Here is a 23,956-nt window from a genome sequence, read left to right as displayed (position 1 = left end):
TTGTTCAGTGTTGTCTCATCCATCCAAGAGGATGCATGGGTTTGTTGTAGGTTTTGTCTTAAATTTTCCTGAGAGGTTTTCAGGACCTCTGAAACCATGTGTGACTTGTGCTAATCTTCAGTCAGGCTGGTAAATGTCAACAGGACCAGTTGTAGATAGTGAAGTCCCTGTAGATAAAAACCCAATAAATTTCTTATTTCTAATCCAAAAATTTAAATTTCTGTTTGTACCATTCTGCAAAGTGTTAGTTAGAACTGAAGATTTAGTTCTGAAAGAAGGTTAGAGTGGAGAGAGCTCAGCCTCAAAGTAGAACTCTAATACGGTTGGTTTAAAAAGCATAGGTGGTGTAGCAAGTGGCATAAATAAAACATTCTGATTAATGGGTTCATCCGATATCTGATTTAAATCTTGTCTTTATCACAGAAAGAGGGAAAGACTCCTCTATTGTCTTAACATTTTTTTAAAAAGCTTGCTGGATATTGGTTTTACTACTTTAGTCAGAGGGAAAACAACTTTGAAATCTATTAATCCTGTGTGATATTTAGAATATCAAAATAAGCCCATATGTGGTAGTCTTACGTAATTTTCACCAGCCTGAATTTACACTTGATAGCATAACCTTTCCTCAGGGTGTGCTACCTGTCCTAATGCTATTTGATGGCAACATACTCAACTCTAACTTTTATAACTTTCTTATATCAGAACATTCATTGATTGAATAGCACACATTTTCCTCTTTTCCCAATATAGTACTCACCTCAGCACAGTGTTCGTTCATAAAGAATATATGCACTCTTAGCTACTTAAGAGTGAAATAGGCTGTTCTGATACGACTAACAGATAGGAGTCCAGTGGCCCCGCATAGTTTTTGTGGATACAGACTAACACAGCTACCCCTCTGATATGACTAACTCTGCTATTTGGCTACTGTCGCCTTAAACACTCTTTCCATAAATAGTTTTGCATTTTTTGTAATAATGTAGTACTGTTAATATTTGTAAAAAAGCTTTGCTCCAACTTTCTTAAATGTCTGTCTTCCATTGAAAAGATTTTGGAAATTGAAAGATTAACTTACAATTTTCATACAGCAGTAGACAAATGTGTAAGTTACAAAACCAAACTCTTCTATAGAACTGTTCTGGAGCTTAGTAATGAGAATGTCAGATTAAGAAGGCCTGTCTGCAAGTTTTCTATTCTCCTGTACTTCCACCAAACATGGATAAGTCACTCACTTTTCATTTTCTGGCACATCTATTTGATTCAGCATTGTTTTATCATTTTAAAATGAGCTAAGATAGAATTTCAGAATCTGTAACTTGGTGGTCAACTCACTGAAGCTCTGATAAAATCACCCGTTCATTATCGTTGATAGCAGTCAGCAAATTATGACCCATGTCTAACCTTGTATGTGCAGAATTTACTTCCCCCACAGATTTCTTTGCTTCCCTGCAGAAAAATGACTGACGGGAAAGCAAAGAGAAGCCACAAGAGCGGTCATGCGACCCTTTCCAGCGGTATGTTTTGGGGGCCCAGGGCAGCCAGCAGAGATGTAAATCACTGTGGGGCAAGAGGCAGAACTAGGGAAGACCCAGCTGATGGTTCCTACCCTGCACTGGGCTCAGCTGCTAGTCCGGGCCGACCAAAGACCCACCCGCAAATTTCTACCTCGGCTGAACGAAGCTCTGCAAAATCCCTTCTCCCCCTCACCCCAGCTTCTTGCACCTGTCGCTCCTGAGCTGCAGGGGGAGGGATCCCTATAGAGGGAGCTGTTCCCCCATCTGCCCAACCCCTCTGCATCCAGATCCCCTCATACCCAGACCCTGCCACTGAGCCTCACCTCCCACACTCAGAAACACGCCCCCTTTCCGATGAGTTCCACTCCCCATGTACCTGGACCACCCCAACAAGCCCCACTGAGCCCCAACCAGCTGCATCTGGACTCTCCACTGACACCCTACACCCATACCCCCCTGCCAAGTTCTCTCTCCCACACCCAACCCCTGCCACTGAGCTCCAACCACCTTCACCTGGACCCCCCTAGAGTCCCATTACTGTTGCACCCAGAGCTCCCCAACAAGCACCTGTGCATCCAGATCCCACCCAGCACCCAGATCCCCCACTGAGCTGCTCACACCCAGATTGCCCCACACAGAAGCCTCTTAACCTACACCTGGACCCCACACTTGAATCGTGCCTTGCTGAGCCTGCCTGCCCACACATGGTGCACCTGTCACAGAGGGGCTAGGCCCTGGTGTGTTTCTGGGGGAGACTCCGTTCTTGCACTGTGTCAGGGTTGGTTGCAGCCTCACTACTGAGTCCATGTCCCCGGAGGAGCTGCACAGTGGTCTCCTACCTTTGTGCAGTCAGTGGCCTGTGCTCCCCAATGCCGTGCTGGAGCCTCCACATTTATTTGTCAAATAAAATTCACAGAATTTTAAAATTTTGTGTGCAGAATTTTTATTATTATTTTTTTTGGCACAGAATGCCCTCAGGAGTAATGTATGTATAAATGCCAATTACCGAGTTAGTGTTCTCCAAATCCTGCAAGCTAGATTGTTACAAGCACATTGGTTGTAGTAGGGACTATCATTCTTTTATGTTCTATGTATATTGAGATTATACTATTGAATAGTTTATCCCATAACTGTGCTCTAGAAGCTAAATTTTAACAAGAAAAAGGTTAAAAGAATGCCCACTTAATCATGCTACTAAACTTGTTACAGATAGCATTAACTAATGGAAAAAGGGAAATTGTCTTTATTCCTATTTTGTACTTTTGATAGCACTTCCTGTGCACTTCGTTTCACTCTTTCCCCTCTTGTTGGGGAGTGCCTCTGTGGGCAGGCTGGCAGTACTGCCTAGTGATGGATGTCCAGGGCCGCTTTGCCTAGCTGCTGCAGTTCGTGAGAGTGTGTCCCAGCAGCCAGAGTCAAGGGCCACTCTGCCTAGCGGCTACAGTCCCCAGAGGGGGGGTAGGAAACCCAGGTCCATCCTACTCCACTGGGTTCCGACCCAGGGCCCTTCAAAGCAGTAGGACGTATACATGGCCTAAAATCCATTACCCTTACTCCCTCTCCGTGGATCACTTCTTCTTACCTGTTTCCTGTACCTCCGTTGATGTCACAGTTCAGTCTTCCTACCTTCTTCCTAGGTTCATCTCTGGAGCTCCTTCCCCTGGCAACAGCAAGTCGTTGCCCTCTGCTCCAGAAGATTGGCTAGATAGACTCAGTCCCAGCAGCTTCTTGGCAGGAGGCTGCTGCACCCAACTGCTCTCCTCCTCAGTCAGCTCAGACTGAGCTGACCTGCTCCCTTTTGAATGCTCCTGCCCCTGGGAGCATGCCAAGCAGAGACGAGGGGGTGTGGCTTCCTGTGTCTAGAGCAGCTCCTTAACCTTCGCCTCACCAGTGCAGGATTGTGACAGGGTGTATTACCTCCTCATGTGAATCTTTCTCACAACAGAGAAGAATTTTCAAATAGGTAAATCTGATTGAAAAACTAGTGAGGGACTCCTCCTTCACCAATGTAAAACCCTGCTGGGCTTTTGATATTTCAGAGGGGATGCAGAGCTTTCTTCCCCCTCCTTTTTTGGGCAAGCAACCACCTGAATGCCAAAAACTTAAGCTACCACACCTTCATGGGTGTCAAGCTTCACTTGCTCCGATTCAGCTGTTAGAGCCTCCAGATTTCCTGAGACAACTAATGCAGTTCTTCATTGTAAATACAAAAATCAGCAATACACTGAAAAAAATAAAATTTTTGACCTTGTCCAATTAAACTTCATGTCAAAATAGAGATTGCCTGTCCCCCGCTACTGTTTGAATTGGACTAGGGGACGGACAGTGCTGAATAATTTAAGTCTGTTAAGCCATATGGTCGTTGGGCCTTGTCAGTGTCACTAATAGCCTGTAACAGTAGAGTTTAACATTATCAGGGTATTGTGAAATCACTAACCTTTGCAGCATCTCTTGTGAGTAAGGCATTGAGCCACTTTTTTTACTGGTAGGAGGGAGAAGAGTTAGTAGAAATCTTTATTCAAGGCCATCCAGTGAGTAGGCATCATTGGTCAGAAATTCCTAGTTCTGTTGATGTGCAGGAATAATAGACTCTAGCTCATACTGTAAGTCCATGGTCTCTGTGGCTAGCAGGAGTAAAAGAATATTCTGTTCACTTAAGTGACCAGATCTGATACAAATACATGCTTCTCTTAAGTAAGAGGTGTCGTATTTAGTTAGCTCCTTATCATACTAATCTCACTTAATGTTACATAGTGCAGTGAGGGAAACAAAAAGGGATAAACAGAAATGGGAAAAGGGGACAGGGGGCTGATGAAAATAAAGTGAAGACCTGTCTGAAATCTCAGAGGGTGGGCAATACCCAAACAAAGAGAAGGGAATGGGGATAAGTCTCCTTCCTCTCCCCCAGTAAAAACCCACTGAAAAGAATTGACATTTGAAAGTTCCCCTCTCACCCTCCCTGCAGTGCACTTTGTTTCTCTCACAAATGAATTGAAATCTTGTTCTTAGATAATTTCATAACCAGATCATCCTCTTTCTTGAGTGTTGTCATTGACTTGTTGTGTCCTATTTTCACTTTATTTGGGTTTGGTGACATATAGTGTCACTTGTGGCTTATCAGGCAATGCTTAGTTCAGTGTGTATGGAGAGGAGGGTGGAAAATAACTTCTGGTTAAACTTGAGACTACGGGCTTAATGCAGGTATTACTGGATGAAATTCTGTGGCCTGTGTTATGCAGATTGGCCTAGATGATCCAAGTAGTTCCTTCTGCCCTTAAAATATATTATCTAATTTCAAAATGTTTTTCTGAGGGGAAGAATTTTGCTTAGCTAATATGTGAAAACCTATTTTTCTAAGCTATATTATGCAGAACCTCCAAAAAGGTGAAACTTTTGTAAATTAAGATGATAAAAATACAAAAACGAGAACAGTTAATGAAAGGCCTACATGAACCCAGAAACTTGAGCAAACAGGCAATCATATTTTTGGTCCTTATATCCATTTCACTGGGTGACTTTGCTCTATATTTGGGGTTTGAATTGCATTTGTAATAGATCCATTCAGTTCCTACTCATACTGCTGTACTTTGAAATGTCCACATTATTAACTCCTGTATCTGGAGAATTTTATCACAAGGGGAAGAAATGTCTCTGTCAAGTCCTCTCGAAAAAGGCTTGTAATGCTATAGATATAGGCTCAATTGTGGTGGTAGCAAGTGCCATTCTCTCTAAGATGCAGTAAAAAACAAAAAATACTTAGCTGTTATAATCAGTCTACTCTTGTTGTTTTCTAGGTTTCATTAAATGGTACCCAGTTTACAGTCAGTTCCGTTGGATCAGAGTTCACAGGTGTTTCTCAGGTAGGTACAGTCAAGTTTGGTTGGTCAATAGTCATTGAACGATTTATTTATGGAAGAAGTACTGAAGTGCAAATATGCGGCGGAGACCTCATTAATATAGGTTTTAGGGCTTGACTCTGTTCGCTGAAGTCCATGGTAGCCCTGGTCTACCCTAAAAAGTTATACCGACCAAGCTCCCGTTGTAGACAGTGCTATGTTGAGGGGAGGGTTCTGTCCCCTCTTGGGGAGATGGAGTACCTACGTCAACAGGAGAAGCTCTCCTGTTAGCATAGGTAGCGTCTTCACCAAGCACTACAGCGGTGCAGCTGCACTAGTGCAGCACTGTAAGGATAAACTACCTTGATGCTGAATCAAATACTAAAGTATTACAAACCCTAACAGAATTTTTATTTTCATGAAACAATGTAAAAAAATTCCTGGAAGATTTATATCCCAAATAGCAATGTGCTTATGAAACTCACTAAATGGTTTTGTTGTGCAAGCTAACAAAGTACAAAAATGACAGTATGAATGTTGAAAAGTAAACTAGATTTTAAAACAATTATTGAGCTAATAATCTTTGAGGTGGAAACATGGATAGGGAAAACTTTAAATTATTATCTCGACTTTAGCGTCATGTTAATTTTGTTCTGAAGACAAAAAGAGAATTCTTGGAAACAAACTTAAATAGATATTCCATTTAAGTAATGCTGACATTTCTGTTCTTCCAAATTTGTTAACAAATAAAATTATAAGCAAACTTCTATGGACATCAGATACTCTTCCTCATTGAAGGCTATGGCAGGTTTTGAAATTTGATTAGCAAAGTGCAAACTTTTTCCCCCCCAAGTGTACACTTTTTACCTCGAAAATGTGAAATGTACAGGTGTATGGATCTAGATTAAAGTTCATGTAATTGAAAAAGAGCTCAACTGTTATTGTGGATGCTTTCACATACAAGTATGCATGCACTCTCCACCTTTTGGGCTGCGAGAAAGCATGAGAGATTTCAGCCTCATGTTTCTGAGAAAGTTGCAAAGATATGAAAGTAGGGGTTTAGAATTGATTGATTTGCTTCAAGATATGTTTGAGACTAGTTGCAATTTTACTGTGGCAGAAGTAACAGGAAGTTGGCATCTCGGATTGCCCATAGTCAAGATGGTAAAGGTTAATTTTGTTAGAATACAAAATAGTTTAGAAACTACCACTGCGTATAATTCGCCCCACCTCTCTTTCTGAATATCAAGTGATGTTTCTTGTTTTATGAACCAAATGTTTGTAGTTCAACGTTTAAAACTGTGCTGTAAATATAAACAAAGGGAATCTTCTAGATGGCCAGCCTTTGAAATCATTGTTCCTGCTGTTTGTGGTGGTGGTTCTCCTTTAAATAGTACTGACTAGTTTTATTTTTCCTTGTACTACAATGCAACAATCTAGACTGAATCTACAAATCCTTGTATAGGAAGGTTGGAGGCCAGCTTCCCTGACATTAACCTATTTAAAAGGTTGAAGGTCAGGATGTGTTGATACATACCTTTTAATTATTGTTTGAGATCATTACACTTCTGTCTTCCTTTCTGGGGGCAAGAAACCCTGCTGCTGCTGCTGTCCATAAGGATCTACTGGTAAATAGCTCTACACAGATCCTCATGGCAGCAGCAGGGAGACAGCCTGACTTCTGAAAAAAATAATCTTGAACAAGGAGATGAGCAGCCAGGCCACCTGCTGCAAGCTTTTCAGACTGGTTCCAAGTATCCGCAAGACCCAACTGTTGCATGAAGGGGTGGGTCCAGGAACAGCCCTCCTAGAAAGAGTGTCTGACTAACTTTGCTGCGTTTGAAATCTGTTGTTTGACTGCGCAGAGCCAATGAAGGGACAAGCCAAGCCTAGCTCATAAGGAGACACAAAGGGGGCCTCTTCACTCTCAAAAGTCCCTCCAGTGGGAGTTTGCATGAGAACAATGCTTTTCTCCTTTTCCCCTAATGCAACTTACTATGGCAGGAAGTGGTGAGGTGTCTGCAGCTTGCAGGTAGGATCAAGAGGAGTCAGATGACCTTGTGGACAATTTCACAGGTAGTGAAAAAAGCTGGCTGAACACCTTAGGACAGTGGTGGGTAACCTGTGGGCCACATGTGGCCCATCAGGGTAATCTGATTGCAGGCCACAAGACATTTTGCTGACGTTGACCGTCTGCAGGCATGGCCCCCCGCAACTCCCAGTGGCCGCAGTTTGCTGTTCCTGCAATCAGATTACCCTGATGGCCCACAGGTTGCCCACCACAGGTTGCCCACCACAGGTTGCCCACCACAGGTTGCCCTTAGGACCTTCTACTTCCTGGAGAAAGTTTGTGGGTAGGTGGAGAGGATTGATGGAACATGACTATCTGAAATCACTGTGTTCTTATGAAGGTTTGGGCTTGTTAAGTCTTCCTTCACACCCACCTTCCAGAATGGCTTTAGGAAGCTTTTGATGCTAGTCTCAGCTCTGTGAATCTTCTGTTCCTGGCATTTGGGCTGCCTGATGCTGCAGTGAGGAAAATACAGGCAGATTCTCTTCAGATGGCAGCATTGGGGATGGAGGTTGTTGCTGCAGTGAGGAAGAGAGTAGGGTTAGTGGAACACAAATAAGATTGGACTACATCTTGATATGATCCTCTTGTTGTGCCGAAGTGAGTGTCAGAGATCCAGCTGTACTCTAATGTTGCAAACTTTCAACATGTTTCCAAAACAGTACTGGCTATTTGTTAATGCTGAAGTGTTGTATTTGGCGATGTGTGTTTTTTTTTAAAAAATACAAACACCTAAGGGCATTGGGAATCCCTAGTGCTTCCATGCTTTGAAGAAAGGCTTTGAAATTTGGTAGGGGATGGCCTTTATGTCAGAGATGTGCCCCTTGATCTTCCCTGGAAACACCACCCAAATCTCATTCAGTTATAAGCTTTTGAAAAATCTGAAATTACACGAGCTCAGTAGTGACTTGTTACAGTTTGGCAGCTGAATTCTTTGAAGATTTTATCTGCACCAACCCAGGGCTGCAGGGGATGAGCAGGACTATCCCTGTAGTTGTTACACTCAATGTCGCAGGCTGCTGTGGTGCCAGGAACTAGAACTGAAAGCAGGGAATGTCTGTCTCTCTCTCTCTCTCTCTCTCCAGTACTATGGGTGCCAGAGAGAGTAGATTTAGCCAAGCCGTTTGCGGGGAGACTGAGACTGGAAGCAGTGGTGCTGGGACTGATTATGAAGACTGGGAGGCGGGCAGAAACCAGCTGCTAGGGGGAGACTAAGATCAGACAGATAGCCAGTGAGGGAAGACTGGGTTTGGCTGGGCAAAGAGTGGGGAAGAGGAAGATAGACTGGGAGCTTAAGATGGGGGTGGTGCAGGGAAATGGGAGCAAGTGGGAAAATGGCAGTTGGATGAGGAGACTGGGACTGGGTGCTGGGGAGAATGGATGGCTGAGAGTCAGTGGGGTAGGAAAGGAAGACTAGCACGGACTCGATGGGCAGAAGAAGTCAGGCTTGTGAGGAAACAGGGCCTGAAGGGTGTGTGACCGCTAGAGAACACTCCCTTCCATAATCTTGACTAGAACCCAAAATTCCTGAGTGTCCTTATTCCTCCACTGTCATGAGTTCTCAGTGTGAGGCTGTGTCCAAAAGGGCTAATGTGATCCTTGGTTGCATAAACTGGAATCTTGAGTGGGAGTAGGGAGGTTTTACCTCTGTATTTGGCATTGATGTGCCTGCTGCTAAAATACTGTCTCCAGTTCTGGTGTCCACAATCCAAAAAAGGATGTTGACTAATAGGAGAGGATTCAGAGAACCACCATGAGAATGATCAAAGGATTAGAAAACATGTCTTATAGTGACACTCTAGGAATTCAATCTATTTAGTTTTATAGAGAGCAAGTTAAGGAATGACTTGATCACAGTCTGAGTATCTAGATGGGGAACAAATACTAAGCTCTTCAATCTAGCAGAGACCGGTATAATAAGATCTAATGGCTGGAAGTTTAAGCTCAACAAATTCAAAATTGAAATAAGGCACACATTTTGAACAGTCAGGGTAACTAATCAGTAGAACAGTTTTTGCCAGGGGTCCTAGTGGATTCTCCATCACTGATTTTTTTTTTTTTTTTGATCAAGATTGGATGTTTTTTCTAAAAGATACGCTCTAGGAATTTATTTTAGGAAAGTTCTATGGCCTGTGTTGTATAGGAGGTCAGGTTAGATTATCACAATGGCCCCTTCTGATCTTGGAATCTATGACCAGATAGGTAAGGGAATTGATGCTTGACTCTATAGACTGCAGCTTTGAACAATCAGTGCTCAATTTATTGGGCCTTTCTGATACTGACACATTATATACACCATTTTTGGATAGTGCACAGTAAGCATTTTATTGCTGGAAACTTGTTCCTTTTTACATCCACTGTCCAGAGGAGGGTCTGGAGGAAAGGAATAGCTTTAAAATGCTAAGATGACTTCATTCCAAAGCAGTTTGGGGCCCTCTTGTAAGCCACTTCAGATTTGCAAAAGCTAAATCCAGTCTTTATAGCCAAGTTAGTTAAGTGTTTGGGCCACAGCTGATGCTGAAGGAGCAGCTGGGCCTGTAGCAGACAGAAGGGAAGGAAGTCTAAGGAGCCATTCTATTTTCCTAATTTCTTTCCCTTTTAATACAAAAAACAATAAACATTGAAACTAGTGAAAGGAGTTCAATTTTTCCCTTCTATTTTAACTTCTACTTTGAATCATTTAATAGTAGAAAGCTATAGTGCATTCCTCCAAAAGTAAATTTTTATTTAAATGAAATGTGTAATTATGAAGCCTTATTCATAATAGCAATAAGACCTTCCAGGTTCTATGTTAATAGGATATTCAGCATTGGGGTTTCAATGCACCCAAAGCATGCATCAAGTATTAACACAGACTTTGTTGCTCCTACTGAATACTTTGTAGAATAAGAAATGTAAAGATGACTTTTTTTGTCCGTTAAGCATGGAAGTAACCAGATGTGTCTATTCAAATATTTGTTTGTAGACTCCATTTACTTTTGGCTTGGGTCAAAGGGCACCATATACAACAGGCGAGCATTGTCTTCTTTGTAGAAGTGAACGGAAAGACACCTTGCTTTCAGAGAGCGGGATTAAAAATTCTAGCAAAACAGCACTTTCTACATCTCCAAAAGCAAATAGTATGCTGCATCTTCCACTGTGGGTGTGTCCAGACTGTCGACGAACAGTCGAGAAGGAGGAGAGGCATGCCACGCTAGAGCAATCTCTTGTGGTAAGTTTCAGTGTATGAGTTGACTAAATTGAGATGATACCATGATGGACTACACGCTTGCTTTTTTTTTTTTTTAAATCCCTATAATGTATTCATTTGCCAGGGAGTTTTTTTCTAGAAATGAAACTGAATGTGTCACATGGTTCCCTAGCTTTGAAAATGAGTCTCTTAAGAACGTTTTGGGCCATAAGATAGAATTCAGTCTTGGATCCTTTTAATTGATTTTTGTTAAGCCCTTTCAACTTTTCTTTTCTACTCTTTGCCTTTTCCCTCAATTTTATTCTTTTTACCTTCTTCCATTCCTTTTTGTATGATCCTTTCCCCCAACTCTTACCTTGTTTTGTCCACTTATGCTGATCTTTGACTGTTTTGCCACCCATCTGTTCTTCAGGCTTCTCCTTTCTTTCTTCCTCTCAGGTTACTATCTTTCATTGCTACTTTTCTTCGGGTCTCTGTTTTTATCCATTCTGCTCACTTTAGAGAGGCTATTAAACATATGCCTCTTTGTAGGGTATGCAGCCAACGAACACTTGTGCCATCTGCAGACTCTCAAATTCAGTATACTAATTTGAGACTCAAGTTTGAATTCTTAAATTTTAACAACTTTTAAATTGAATTTTCCTTTTTTAAATGGTAGCTCATGTACACCAAGTAATACAGAAACAATGCATATATACCATGGAGAAAATATACTAGGACAGAGGCTTTCAATCTGTGGTCCATGGATCCCCGACGGTCCACAGACTATCTTAAGATTTCCAAAATGGGTCTGGACCTCCATTTGGCATTTTTTTTAAGGGTCTGTAAATGAAAAGAGGACGAAAAAGCATTCTGAGCAAAATTCTGCTAGATCATAGAATAGAGTTTTTATTAAAGTCCCATATTTTAGATTAGGATGGAATTCTGTAACACTTCCAACTAGCTTGATATTGAAGGACCAAGGGGCATCTATTGATAAATCAACAAGCCAGTTTTAGAACGGTGATCTGTTTTATACAAAAGGAATCTAATTCAGCTATAATGTGAGTTTTAAGTTAATAAGCTAGGCATAAGCATATTTTACCCATATTAACCATAAACAATGTTTGATGTACTTCTCATCTCATTAGCCAACTTTTAATGATAATTACCATAGACAGGCCATCTTCAGAGAGGAGGTAGCTTAATTCTAGACCTCTCCTAAAAGTTGCAGAAAACAGTGGGTTCAAAGGACAGTCTTGGCCAAGTCACAAGGCCTAGGCATTTCTTCTAAATTCAGCTTGGAAAGGAATGAGGAAGAACAAACAGTGAGCCAGACACCAGGAACACCAAATTTTGAAGAATGATAACAAAGAAGTTGAAAGCAATTGTATCAAACTACAAGTAAGTCAGGTGAAACAAAAATATATAAGCCCCTAGATTTAGCAACCATTACACTTGTCATGCTGTCTGCAGTGGCTCATAACTGTGAGTGCCACCTTCAGGGTAGAATGTCAAAAAGCTGGGGAGAAACCTCAAACTGGTTGAATTTTCTATAATTAGCTGTTACTGACTTGGTGACAAGTGTGTGAACTCCTAAAGCACTATAACAGTTTTACCATGGAGTCACAGAGAGTCCCCTTGGGCATTCCAGTCCATCTTGCAAACCAGGCAAGCTGGACGATGTGATAAATGGTCATGTTACACCCAAAATCCCAATAATATTCAGGTTACTTCCAATCCCAAAGGACCAGTCACTTACCCCAAGTCAATTGTACTCAGACCTCAAACCAAAGACAATGCCTGTAGCCAATACTGTAATAAACTAGCTAAAGATTTATTAACAAAGGAAGGAAATGAGTTATTTGCAAGGTTAGAACAGGAAACACACACACAAATGAAGTCCAGTGGCACTTCAAAGACTAACAGATTTATTTGGGCATAAGCATTCATGGGTAAAAAAAACCCACTTCTTCAGATGCATGGAGTGAAAATTACAGATACAGGCATAAATATACTGACACATGAAGAGAAGGGAGTTACCTTACAAGTGGAGAACCAGTGTTGACAAGGCTAATTCAGTCAGGGTGGATGTGGTCCACTCCCAATAATGAATGAGGAGGTGTCAATACCAAGAGAGGGAAAACTGCTTTTGTAGTGAGCCAGCCACTCCCAGTCCCTATTTGAGCTCAAATTAATGGTGTTAAATTTGCAAATGAATTTTAGCTCTGCAGTTTCTCTTTGAAGTTTGTGTTTGACGTTTTTGTTGTTGAAGTATGGCTACTTTTAAATCCGTTATTGACTGTCCAGGCAGACTGAAGTGTTCTCCTACTGGCTTTTGTATGTTACCATTTCTGATGTCTGATTTGTGTCCATTCATTCTTTTACGTAGAGACTGTCCGGTTTGGCCAATGTACGTGGCAGAGGGGCATTGCTGGCACATGATGGCATGTTTCACATTCGTAGATGTGCAAGTGAATGAGCCCCGGATGGTGTGGCTGATTGGGCCGGGTCCCGTGATGGTGTCACTAGAGTAGATATGGGGATAGAGTAGGCAATAGGGTTTGTTCCAGAAATTGGTTCCTGGGTTGGTGTGGTGTGTAATTGCTGGTGAGTATTTGCTTCAGGTTGGGGGGCTGTCTGTAAGCGAGGACTGGCCTGCCTCCCAAGGTCTGCGAGAGTGAGGGATTGTTTTCCAGGATAGATTGTAGTTCGTTGATGATATGCTTGAGAGGTTTTAACTGGGGGCTGTAGGTGATGGCCAGTGGTGTTCTGTTACTTTCCTTGTTGGGCCTGTCCTCTAGTAGGTGACTTCTGGGTACCCGTCTTGTTGTCGGTCTGTTTCCTTATTTCCCCGGGTGGGTATTGTAGTTTTAAGAATGCTTGATGAAGATCTTGTAGGTGTTTGTCTCTGTCAAGGTTCCTCCCCCACTCTGAACTCTAGGGTACAGATGTGGGGACCTGCATGAAAACCTCCTAAGCTTACTTTGACCAGCTTAGGTTAAAACTTCCCCAAGGTCCAAATTAATTTTATCCTTTGTCCTTGGAATAACCACTGCCACCCCCAAACTCTAACTGGGTTTACTGGGAAATGTAGTTTGGACACGTCTTTCCCCCAAAAATCCTCCCAACCCTTGCACCCCACTTCGTGGGAGAGGTTTGGTAAAAATCCTCACCAATTTGCATAGGTGACCACAGACCCAAACCCTTGGATCTGAGAACAATGAAAAAGCATTCAGTTTTCTTACAAGAAGACTTTTAATAGAAATAGAAGTAAATAGAAGTAAAGGAATCACCCCTGTAAAATCAGGATGGTAGGTACCTTACAGGGTAATTAGATTCAAAACATAGAGAATCCCTCTAGGCAAAACCTTAAGTTACAAAAAAGACACACAGACAGAAATAGTCATTCTATTCAGCACAGTTCTTTTCTCAGCCATTTAAAGAAATCATAATCTAACACATACCTAGCTAGATTACTTACTAAAAGTTCTAAGACTCCATTCCTGGTCTATCCCCGACAAAAGCAGCATACGAACAGACACACAGACCCTTTGTTTCTCTCCCTCCTCCCAGCTTTTGAAAGTATCTTGTCTCCTCATTGGTCGTTTTGGTCAGGTGCCAGCGAGGTTACCTTTAGCTTCTTAACCCTTTACAGGTGAGAGGATTTTTCCTCTGGCCAGGAGGGATTTTAAAGGGGTTTACCCTTCCCTTTATATTTATGACAGTCTCTGAGGGATTGGAGCAAATGCGGTTGTATCTTAGGGCTTGGCTGTAGACAATGGATCGTGTGATGTGTCCTGGATGGAAGCTGGAGACATGTAGGTAAGTATAGCGGTCAGTAAGTTTCTGGTGTAGTGTGGTGTTTGTGACCATCGCTTATTAGCACTGTAGTGTCTAGGAAGTGGATCTTTTGTGGGGACTGGTCCAGGCTGAGGTTGATGGTGGGGTAGAAATTGTTGAAGTCCAGGTGGAATTCTTCAAGGGCCTCCTTCCCGTGGGTCCATATGATGAAGATGTCATCAATGTAGCGCAAGTAGAGGAGGGGTGTTAGGGGACGACAGCTGTGGATACAGACTAACACGGCTACCCCTCTGATACTTGACACACAAATGAGTTAGTCTTAGATATAAAAGGTAATATAAGCTTCCATAATAAACAGCTCTATACTTCCTATAGGGCTGACCCATGCCAAGCATCACGGGGATCTCTTGCTTATGTTCAGGAATCTTTGCTCCTCAGAGTCTAGGCAGCATGAAGAGACCAGTTTCTCCTTGTCAGGATTTTTATGCTCCCCTCACCACAAAATCCAATCTGATTGGATGAGTTCATGTGTCGGTCCCTCTTTCCTGGAGGGGATCAGGAATACAATCACCAAAGTCTCTGTCCACTGATTTGCCTTCAGTGGGCCTTTTTGTGTGCATGGTGAATACTTTACCTTAATTAATACCTGCTGAATACCTGCTTTTCCTGTTTGGTGAGTTACACAATTATAGAGATTTACAATGCAAACACTCAATATAACTTTGTATCATGAGATACAGATACTATAAACGGGAGTAATATATGTAGCATTGTACAAGCATTCCATAAAGCATAAATACAAACACATTCTTATAACACTATCTATTTTAACTATACTAACCCCACACATAAGCCAGACTGGTTTCCAACTGCATTTATCAGTGTTCAGTGAGGCTCTGGGCCTTTGTGCCTGCCAGCATCACAGCAATGTTAAAAATGCATTTTAAAGGTAAGTGATTAAAGGAGCGTCTCAGAGTTGTCTGAATTTAACTTGAATTGATAACTTTTTAATTGAGTTTTTCATCAAACAAACTGTAGAAGGTGGCTAACAACTCCAGACTTAGGGTACTTCTACAGTACGAAATTATTTCAAAATTATTCTATTCTAATTTTCGGAAGCTATTTTATACATTCGGTCTTCTGTGTCCCCACTAAAGCACGTGAATTCAGTGGATTGCGTCCACAGTACCAAGGCTAGCATCGACTGTCTGAGTGGTGCACTGTGGGTAGCTATCCCACAGTTCCTGTAGTCCCCACCGCCCACTGGAATTCTGGGTTAAGCTTCCAGTGCAAGATGTGGCAAAAACATTCTCGTGGGTGTTTCTGGGTGTGTGTCGTCAGAAAGCTATGGCAGACAATCATTTCGCGCCTCTTTGGCATGCAGACGCCATACTGCTTTCGGCAGACTGTGCACCGCTGCTCTCCTGCTACTATGAATCCACCTCTCATTTCCTCTCATCTTCCTATGTAATCTGTACTATCTACTTTTTCTCTTCCTCATTGAACGCTTCCGCTGCCAACTCTGCTCGGCCATCGTGAACTGAGCAGCACAGCTTCCGCCGCCAACTCTGCTCTCCCGCTATTGCCACACTTCCGAGCTTCTCCATGTTGTCTGTCCTGGGCTCCCACCTCCGTGAAAGCCACAGAATTCAACCATTTTCAGCCTTAGTTCGGCTACTGTGAACCAAACAGCACAGCTTCTGCTGCCACTCTGCTGTCCTACGTTTTGCGCCCTTTTTCCAGAATTACCCATGCAGGCACCATAGCCATGGAGCCTGATCAGATCTCCGCTGCAGTTTTGACCATTGGAAATACCTCGCGCATTATCCAGCAGTATGTGCAGTACCTGCAAAACCGGGCGAGGAAGTGACGACAGCGCGATTACGATAGTGATGAGGACACGGACGGCACGGCATATGGCGATTGGGAGATCATGGTGGTATTGGGCCAGGTTGATGCTGTGCAACGCCGATTCTGGGCCCGGGAAACAAGCACAGATTGGTGGGACCACACAGTGTTGCAGGTATGGGATGATTCCCAGTGGCTGAGAAACTTTCGTGTGCGTAGGGCCACTTTCGTGGAACTTGGATTTGCTGTCCCCTGCCCTGAAGCACAAAGACACCAAAATGAGAGCAGCCCTCACAGTTGAGAAGCGAGTGGCCATAGCTCTGTGGAAGCTTGCAACGCCCAACAGCCACCGGTCAGTCAGGAATCAGTTTGGAGTGGGGAAATGGACTGTCGGGGCTGCTGTGCTGCAACTCAATCATTGACCAGCTGCTATCAAGGGTAGTGACTTTGGGAAATATGGAGACCATTGAGGATGGCTTTAATGCGCTGGGGTTCCCTAACTGCGGCGGGGCAATAGACGGAACGCATATCCCTATCTTGGCTCCGGAACACCGGAGCGGCCAGTACATAAACCGCAAGGGGTACTTTTCCATGGTGCTGCAAGCACTGGTGGATCGCAAGGGACATTTCACCGACATCAACGTGGGATGGCCAGGAAAGGTGCATGATGCTTGCTTCTTCAGGAGCTCTGGTCTGTTTGAACACGTGCAGGAAGGGACTTACTTCCCAGACCAGAAAATTACTGTTGGGGATGTTGAAATGCCTATAGTTATCCTCGGGGACCCAGCCTACCCCTTAATGCCATGGCTCATGAAGCCGTACACAGGCACCCTGGACAGTAGTAAGGAGCAGTTCAACTCTATGCTGAGCAAATGCAGAATGGTGGTTGAATGTGGCTTTGGGCGTTTGAAAGCGCGCTGGTGCAGTTTACTGACTCGGTTAGATCTCAGCACAACCAGTATTCCAATTGTAATTGCTGCTTGTTGTGTGCTCCCCAATATCTGCGAGAGTTAGGGGGAGACATTTATGGCGGGGTGGGAGGTTGAAGCAACTCTCCTGGTGGCCAGTTTTGCACAGCCAGACAACAGGGATATTAGAAGAGCAAAGCAGGGCCTGCTGCCCATCAGAGAAGCTTTGAAAGCCAGTTTCATGAGAGTTGTGTGTTTCTCTTAGTTACCCGTCCCCTCTATATATATGTGTGTGTGTATGTATATGTATATATGTATATGTGTGTATATATATATGGAAATAAAGTCACAATTGTTTAAAAAAAGTTCTTCATTATTTGTTGCACAAAACCTTGAGAGAAATAAGAAGCTAGACGGGGGGAGAGGGGGGTATTGGGTTAGGGGGGTGGAGGAGGAGGGAAGGAGAAATCCAGAAATCAAATAAAAATTTACGATATGCCAGTTTTCTACTACTTGTGCAGTCCTCTGGGGTTGACTGCGTGGGTCCCCGTAGCCTCTGTCCCCCCTCCCCCCACGTGTTCTTGGGCGTCTGGGTGAGGAGGCTGTGGAACTTGGGGAGGAGGGAGGGCAGTTATTCAGGGCCTGCAGTGGCAGTCTGTGGTCTTGCTGTCTTTCCCACATTAGATCCACCATACAGCAGAGCATGTCAGTTTGCTCCCCCATGAGCTTGACCATAGCATCCTGCCTGTTCTCATTGCGCATGTCCCTCATGTAACGCTTTACGCGACTCCACAATTGTTTCCCTCCATGCATTCAACTGGGCCCTATCAGTGCAGGAGGACTGCATGAGCTCGGCAAACATGTCGTCCCGAGTTTTTTTTCTGCTTTCTAATCTGGACCAGCCTCTGGGACAGAGTAGATAGGGGCTGCGCTGAAACATTTGCACCTGCTGCAGGAGGAGAAAAAGGGAAGGTAGTATTTTAAGATACATTTTTAGAGAACAAAGGGGAAACTGTTTCTCAGTGAAACAGGCAATTCATAGTATACAGCACATGTTCTTTCTGTACAAGGTCGCATTTTGCCTCTTCTACTGAAGTGCCTGCCACTTTGGTGTGAGTAAGCCATCACATGTGGCCAGGCAACAGAATTCAGCTTTCAGGCAGCCTGTGGGCACTCTGGGATGGTCGCTTCGCACAACAACCTGCCCCCCACACACCCACCCATTGTGGGGCTCCGATGAGGCTCTGAGCAGGGATGCGCCCTTTAAACTAAACGCAGACAGCCCAGCGTGGCTGGGTTTCCCCCCAACATGTGGCTCCAATCAAGCTCTCACTCACCAGAAGTGCCTTCTCCAGGGTCATGGTCCAGGAGCATGCCTTGGGAGTGGGGGGAAGCTATTGGCTGCAGCGTTCAGAATAGTTCCTGGCTAGGGGGGAAAACTGATTCCTCACTTACCGCCTGTGCACTGTCCTCTTCGTCCTCCAAAAACTCATCCTCCTCGCTCGGTGCTACCTCTTCCTTGCAGGTGTCCACGGACAGTGGTGGGCTAGTGGTGTCGTCACCCCCCCATATTGCATGCAGCTCACAGTAGAAGCAACACGTATGGTGCTGTGACCCAGAGCACCCGTTCACCTCCCTGGTTTTTTGGTATGCTTGCCTGAGCTTCTTGATTTTTATACAACACTGTTCTGTGTCCGTGGAGTAGCCTCTTTCCGTCATGGCACTGGAGACTTTAGCGTACGTATTTGCGTTCCTTTTTTTTGGGGGGGGGAATGTAGTTCTGCCATAACACATTCGTCTCCCCAACATGCGATGAGATCCAGTACCTCCCGTTCGGACCATGCTGGAGCTCGTCTGCAAATCCGGGACTGCATGGTCTCTTGAGATGGGGGACTCAGCATGGTTGTCTGTGATGATGGACTGTGCTGATGGTGACCAAAGAGGAAATTCAAAAGTTCCCGGGGCTTTTACTGCCTACCTGGCTAGTGCATCAGAGTTGAGTGTTGTCCAGAGCAATCACTATTGGCCTCTGGGAGCTATCCCAGAATGCTCCCTTTTGTTGAATTGCGTCCACAGTACCTGTAACCCGGAACTGCGATCTTGATTTTAGCGCTACTCCACTTTCTGAGGTGGAGTACAGAAATTGGAGTAAAGAGCCCTTTAAATCGGAAAAACTCGTTTGGACGGAACCAGTTTTATTTCGAGGTAACTTGGCTAATTCTGAAATAACCGCATACTGTAGACCAGGCCTTAGATATATCAGTCAGCGTGGGCTGGAATGTAGATGACCTCTTACAGCAGGCCCATGGTCACACTACTAACTGTTATTACCAAGCACCCGAAAACAGCATCTTTCCAACAGCACTGTCTGTAGAGTAACATCTAGTTATTGGAAACAGCAACATTTTATGCATTTAGCTAGGTTATCAAACTATAGAAAATGAGCTACAAGCTGTCAAATCCAAACCATAGATTAAATAGGTTACATGATTAATTCCAAAACACATTCTAATTAAATTTCTATCTAGCACTTTACATAAAAACCTAAGTGGCCATACTGGGTCAGACCAAAGGTTCATCTAGCCCAGTATCCTGTCTGCCAACAGTGGCCAATGCCAGATGCTCCAGAGGGAATGAACAGAACAGGTAATCGTCAAGTGATCCATGCCCTGTCTTCCATTCCCAGCTTCTGGCAAACAGGCTAGGGACATTATCCCTGCCCATCCTGGCTAATACCCATTGATGGACCTATCCTCCATGAATTTATCTAGTTCTTTTTTTAACCCTGTTCTAGTCTTGGCCTTCACAACATTCTCTGGCAAGGAGTTCCACAGGTTGACTGTGCGTTTTGTGAAAAAATATTTCTTTTTGTTTGTTTTAAACCTGAGGCCTATTAATTTCATTTGGTGGCCCCTAGTCCTTGTGTAATGAGAGTAAATAACACTTATTTATTTTTTTCTCGACACCAGTCATGATTTTATAGACATCTATCATATCCCCCCTTAGTCATCTCTTTTCCCAGCTGAAAAGTCACAGTTTTATTAAGCTCTCCTCATATGACAGCCGTTCCATACCCCTAATAATATTTGTTACCCTTTTCTGAACCTTTTCCAATTCTAATATATATTTTTTGAGGTGGGGCAACCACATCTGCATGCAGTATTCAAGATGTGCGCATACCATGGATTTATACAGAGGCAATATATTTTCTGTCTTATTATCTGTCCCTTAATGATTTCCAACACGCTGTTCGCTTTTTCGACTGCCGCTGCACGTTGAGTGGATGTTTTCAGAGAACTATCCACAATGACTCCTAGATCTTTCTTGAGTGGTCACAGCTAATTTAGACCCCATCATTTTATATGTATAGTTGGGATTATGTTTTCCAATGTGCATTACTTTGCATTTACAGCTTGTTGTAAAATATTATTTATATTCATGAGGATGTTAATAATCAACATATTTTAGGGTTAGTAGAAAAGAAATTGTTATTCCCACCTCTGGATTTCCTTGTTTGTCAATTCTTGTGCTTGTTTCTTAAACCATAAGCTCTTCAAGAAAGGGAGTGCCTTTAGTTTTGTGTTGTACAGTGTCAGCACTAAGGACTTGTCTACGCTTATAGTGCTGCAGTTGTGCTGCTGTAGTGCTTAGTGAAGATGCTACTTATGCTGATATGAGATCTTCTCCCGTTAGCATAGGTACTTCACCTCCCCGAGAGATGGTAGCTGTGTCGATGGGAGAAACTCTTCTGTTGACATAGTACTGTCTACACCGTGAGTTCAGTTGGCATATCTGTGTTGCTCAGGAGGGCTGGATATCCACACCCAAGAGCAACGTAGTTATACCAACATAAGTTTGTAGTTTAGAACAGGGCTGTATAAATAAGCTTTGAAGTAAAGTTAATTCTAGTTATTAAAGCTTTGCCTGCTTGTCTAAGGTTCATGTTTGTCTGTTTTGTAAGGTACGTTTTTTGTTTTTTTTTTTTTTTTTTTTTTTTTTTTTTAAACAGAGCCAAGATTTCCTTTTGCACATGCCTCTTGGAAACAGTGGATCACAGCAGGAATCTGTAGGAGGAGGGAGAATAACTGTTGGAGCACAGACAGTACCCTCTGCAGATCTCAGTAATTCCTCTCCTTCTGACGTAGCGTGTAACTGTGAGGCCTGTAATGAGCGCAGGTGAGGCTTGCTGCAAACTTGAGGCTGCAATCAGTAAACTTGGTAATATTGCAACTTATTCTGCTCTCATTTTGCTTATTTAAATAATTTTTGTAATTCAGTGGTAATTCTACTTTTTAATTGGTTTTCTAATCTAATTTAGTTGGTGGATAGGCACTCTGTTTTTACTGAAGTGCATCTTTGAAATAATGTGGTGGTACAATAACCTTAGTTTGTATGCTATGTTAACCTTTCTCGCATTGTTGCAGAGAAATTTCAGCAGAGACTGAACGTGAATCTCAGCAGCTTCAAAATTACTGGTCAGAAGTAAGATACATGGTCCGATGTGTATATCGCCAAGCTGGGACCCCATTGGCAGATGATCAAGACCAATCCCTGGTACCAGATAAAGAGGGAATGAAGGAGTTGGTAGATAGGTATAAAAAATTTTTATAGAATTTTCTTATGTAGATTAGAATTGTTCCTCCAGTTTAAAGGGTCTTTATTATGAAGCTGCAAATAATTCAGAATCACTGATTTCTTTAGTAGAAGTGTATTTACCCCCACTTAATCTGTGGCCATACTTGTTAAAATCATGAATCTCTTACGTGTCCAAATATTCAGAATTTGTCATTAGAATGAGGAATCAGAGCAATTTTAACCAAAACTCCTGCATAAATATGTTGAACATTGGCTTGAATGTATCATGAAATTATTAAACTCTGACATACTAGTCGGTAAGAGGGCTATTGATGCATAAATTATGCATATCTCCTAAAAATTCATCTCTTCAAAAGAATATGAGAAGTTAATATTAAGTGCTGACGTACTACTCTCAGATGACATTTCCATACATTAGACTTTGTCCTTATTTAGTGCATTGGATTAGAACGAACAGTGGTGGATTCTTATAACCCTGATGACAGCTAAAATATTACATAATTAAAAAAAAAAAGAAATTAGTACATACCAGTGGATTATTACAGTAGGAAAATTGAGATTTGTAGACACTTAAAAATTAGTTGCATATTTGGAATGGGAATCCTTTTAGTATGATGTAGAGAAGATTAGCTTAATGTGATCACTGAATATTCATGCTATTGAAGATAATATAACAATCTGAATGTCTTTAAACTTCCCCAGTATATTGGGTAACTATCTTAATTTCTTAACCTCGCTGGAAATGCGAATCCAAGAATAGCCTACTAGTGTCCTGAACGTTTAAAATATTAGTGGGTCAGCTCTCCTGGTACCTGGATGACAATAGCACTATGAGTAAGAGCTTCTGGCTGGAACTAAGGGCTTGTCTTCACTACTGCTGCAATCAATGCAGCAGGAATCGATTTAGCGGGTCTAGTGAAGACCCGCTAAATCAACAGTAGAGCGCTCTCCGGTCAACCCCAGTACTCCAGCTCTCTGAGAAGAGTAAGCGAAGTCGATCGGAGAGCATCTCCTGTTGATACAGCACAGTGAAGACACTGCGGTAGGTCGACCTACTGATGTCGACTCAAGCTATGTTCACGTAGCTGGAGTAGCGTAATTTAGGTTGACTTACCCCGGTAGTGAAGACAACGCCTAAATTCTGGCAAGATAAGTGTGATGGTGGGTAGAGAGAAATGTTTTGAAGGACTTTATCATCAATTGATACCATCCTGGGAGTGTTCAAATATCATGCAGTCTGTCTCATTCTGGAATCATAATTGCTCTGGGATTCCCAAATGATCTTTGACTATAATTGGCTGGTCAAGAGACTTCGGCTTTTACTGTTAGTTATAGCTTGCCATGATGATCCACTTGCTCATCATTCTTAATCTGTCAGTGTTTTGTTGTATCAGACTTGCTGTCAAACAATGGATTGCTGTTTCAATATCTGCTTCTATTGTGTGAGCCTATCCACTGGGTTTGAACACATTTTGTTCAATTATATTGCAAGAAAATACCACTATTAGTCTTGACTTGTTTGTCAAATACTTAATAAAAACATACATTTCAGATTTTAAACTAGAGAATGTGAAAGGTGGTGTAGTTGTGACTCACTATTTTTTTCTTTGATTAAATATGCATTATATGTGTGTTTATATAAATTTTCTTTTTAGCAGAGGACATTTAGGAATTTCAGGATGTACTATGTGACATTTCTAATGTAACTGCAGATGTTACTTCCATAAGTTTATTTTACATTTGAGGCATAGGGGTGGGGAACTAGTATTTAAAGTGGAATTATGGTTCTCAATCTGAAAGAGTTGGAAACCACTGTTCAAAACTATGATGATGCCCTAGAACTACATTATCTATATTCCCCTCTTTTTGGGACTGCTCTTAACCTTTGGCAGTGTGAGAGACAGAAGATGAGACTCAAATCTCAGGTTTTCCATAAGCCAAGTATATTGTAGTGTGAGCCCAGTAATAATCTTTTTATAGCACTGTACAAAAGCTAACTATTCAAAATGTTCGACAACATATTAGATGTAGGTATGGTAGGTAAGCATATTACCCCACTTTGTAAACACAGGAGAGGGTAGCTAAATTGCCAGAGTCCATGCAATGAGCTGAGTAGAGCCAGATTTAGGATTCAGGAATTCCTGTCTCATTGCTGCATGCTCAATCTGAGAGACCAGGATGCTGCTTAGCTAGATCTGCCTATCTTGAAT

At 42.6% G+C, this 23,956-nt stretch overlaps 1 protein-coding gene across 6 annotated transcripts in view; it reads left to right on the top strand.

The window, feature by feature from the left end:
* The window catches only part of FAM193A (family with sequence similarity 193 member A), a 113,095-nt gene that overhangs the window by 27,369 nt on the left and 61,770 nt on the right, over positions 1-23,956 (top strand). For 4 of the 6 annotated variants that reach the window (XR_012158741.1, XR_012158743.1, XR_012158742.1 and 1 more), the window contains exons 2-5: positions 5,309-5,374; positions 10,387-10,632; positions 21,160-21,326; positions 21,575-21,742. Coding sequence is in view for 1 of the 6 variants with exons in the window: in XM_073342713.1 (XP_073198814.1) it covers positions 5,309-5,374; positions 10,387-10,632; positions 21,160-21,326; positions 21,575-21,742 (647 nt within the window). In the remaining 5 variants the exon portion in view is untranslated. The remainder of the gene's footprint in view (positions 1-5,308; positions 5,375-10,386; positions 10,633-21,159; positions 21,327-21,574; positions 21,743-23,956) is intronic. The other 2 variants (XR_012158744.1, XR_012158745.1) reach the window with 2 other exon arrangements.

The sequence above is a fragment of the Lepidochelys kempii genome, chromosome 4 (assembly GCF_965140265.1).
Source record: "Lepidochelys kempii isolate rLepKem1 chromosome 4, rLepKem1.hap2, whole genome shotgun sequence".
In the NCBI taxonomy this organism is placed as follows: Eukaryota; Metazoa; Chordata; order Testudines; family Cheloniidae; genus Lepidochelys; species Lepidochelys kempii.
Note: the sequence above shows the minus strand (reverse complement) of the source record. Positions and strands in the feature narration are given on the sequence as shown.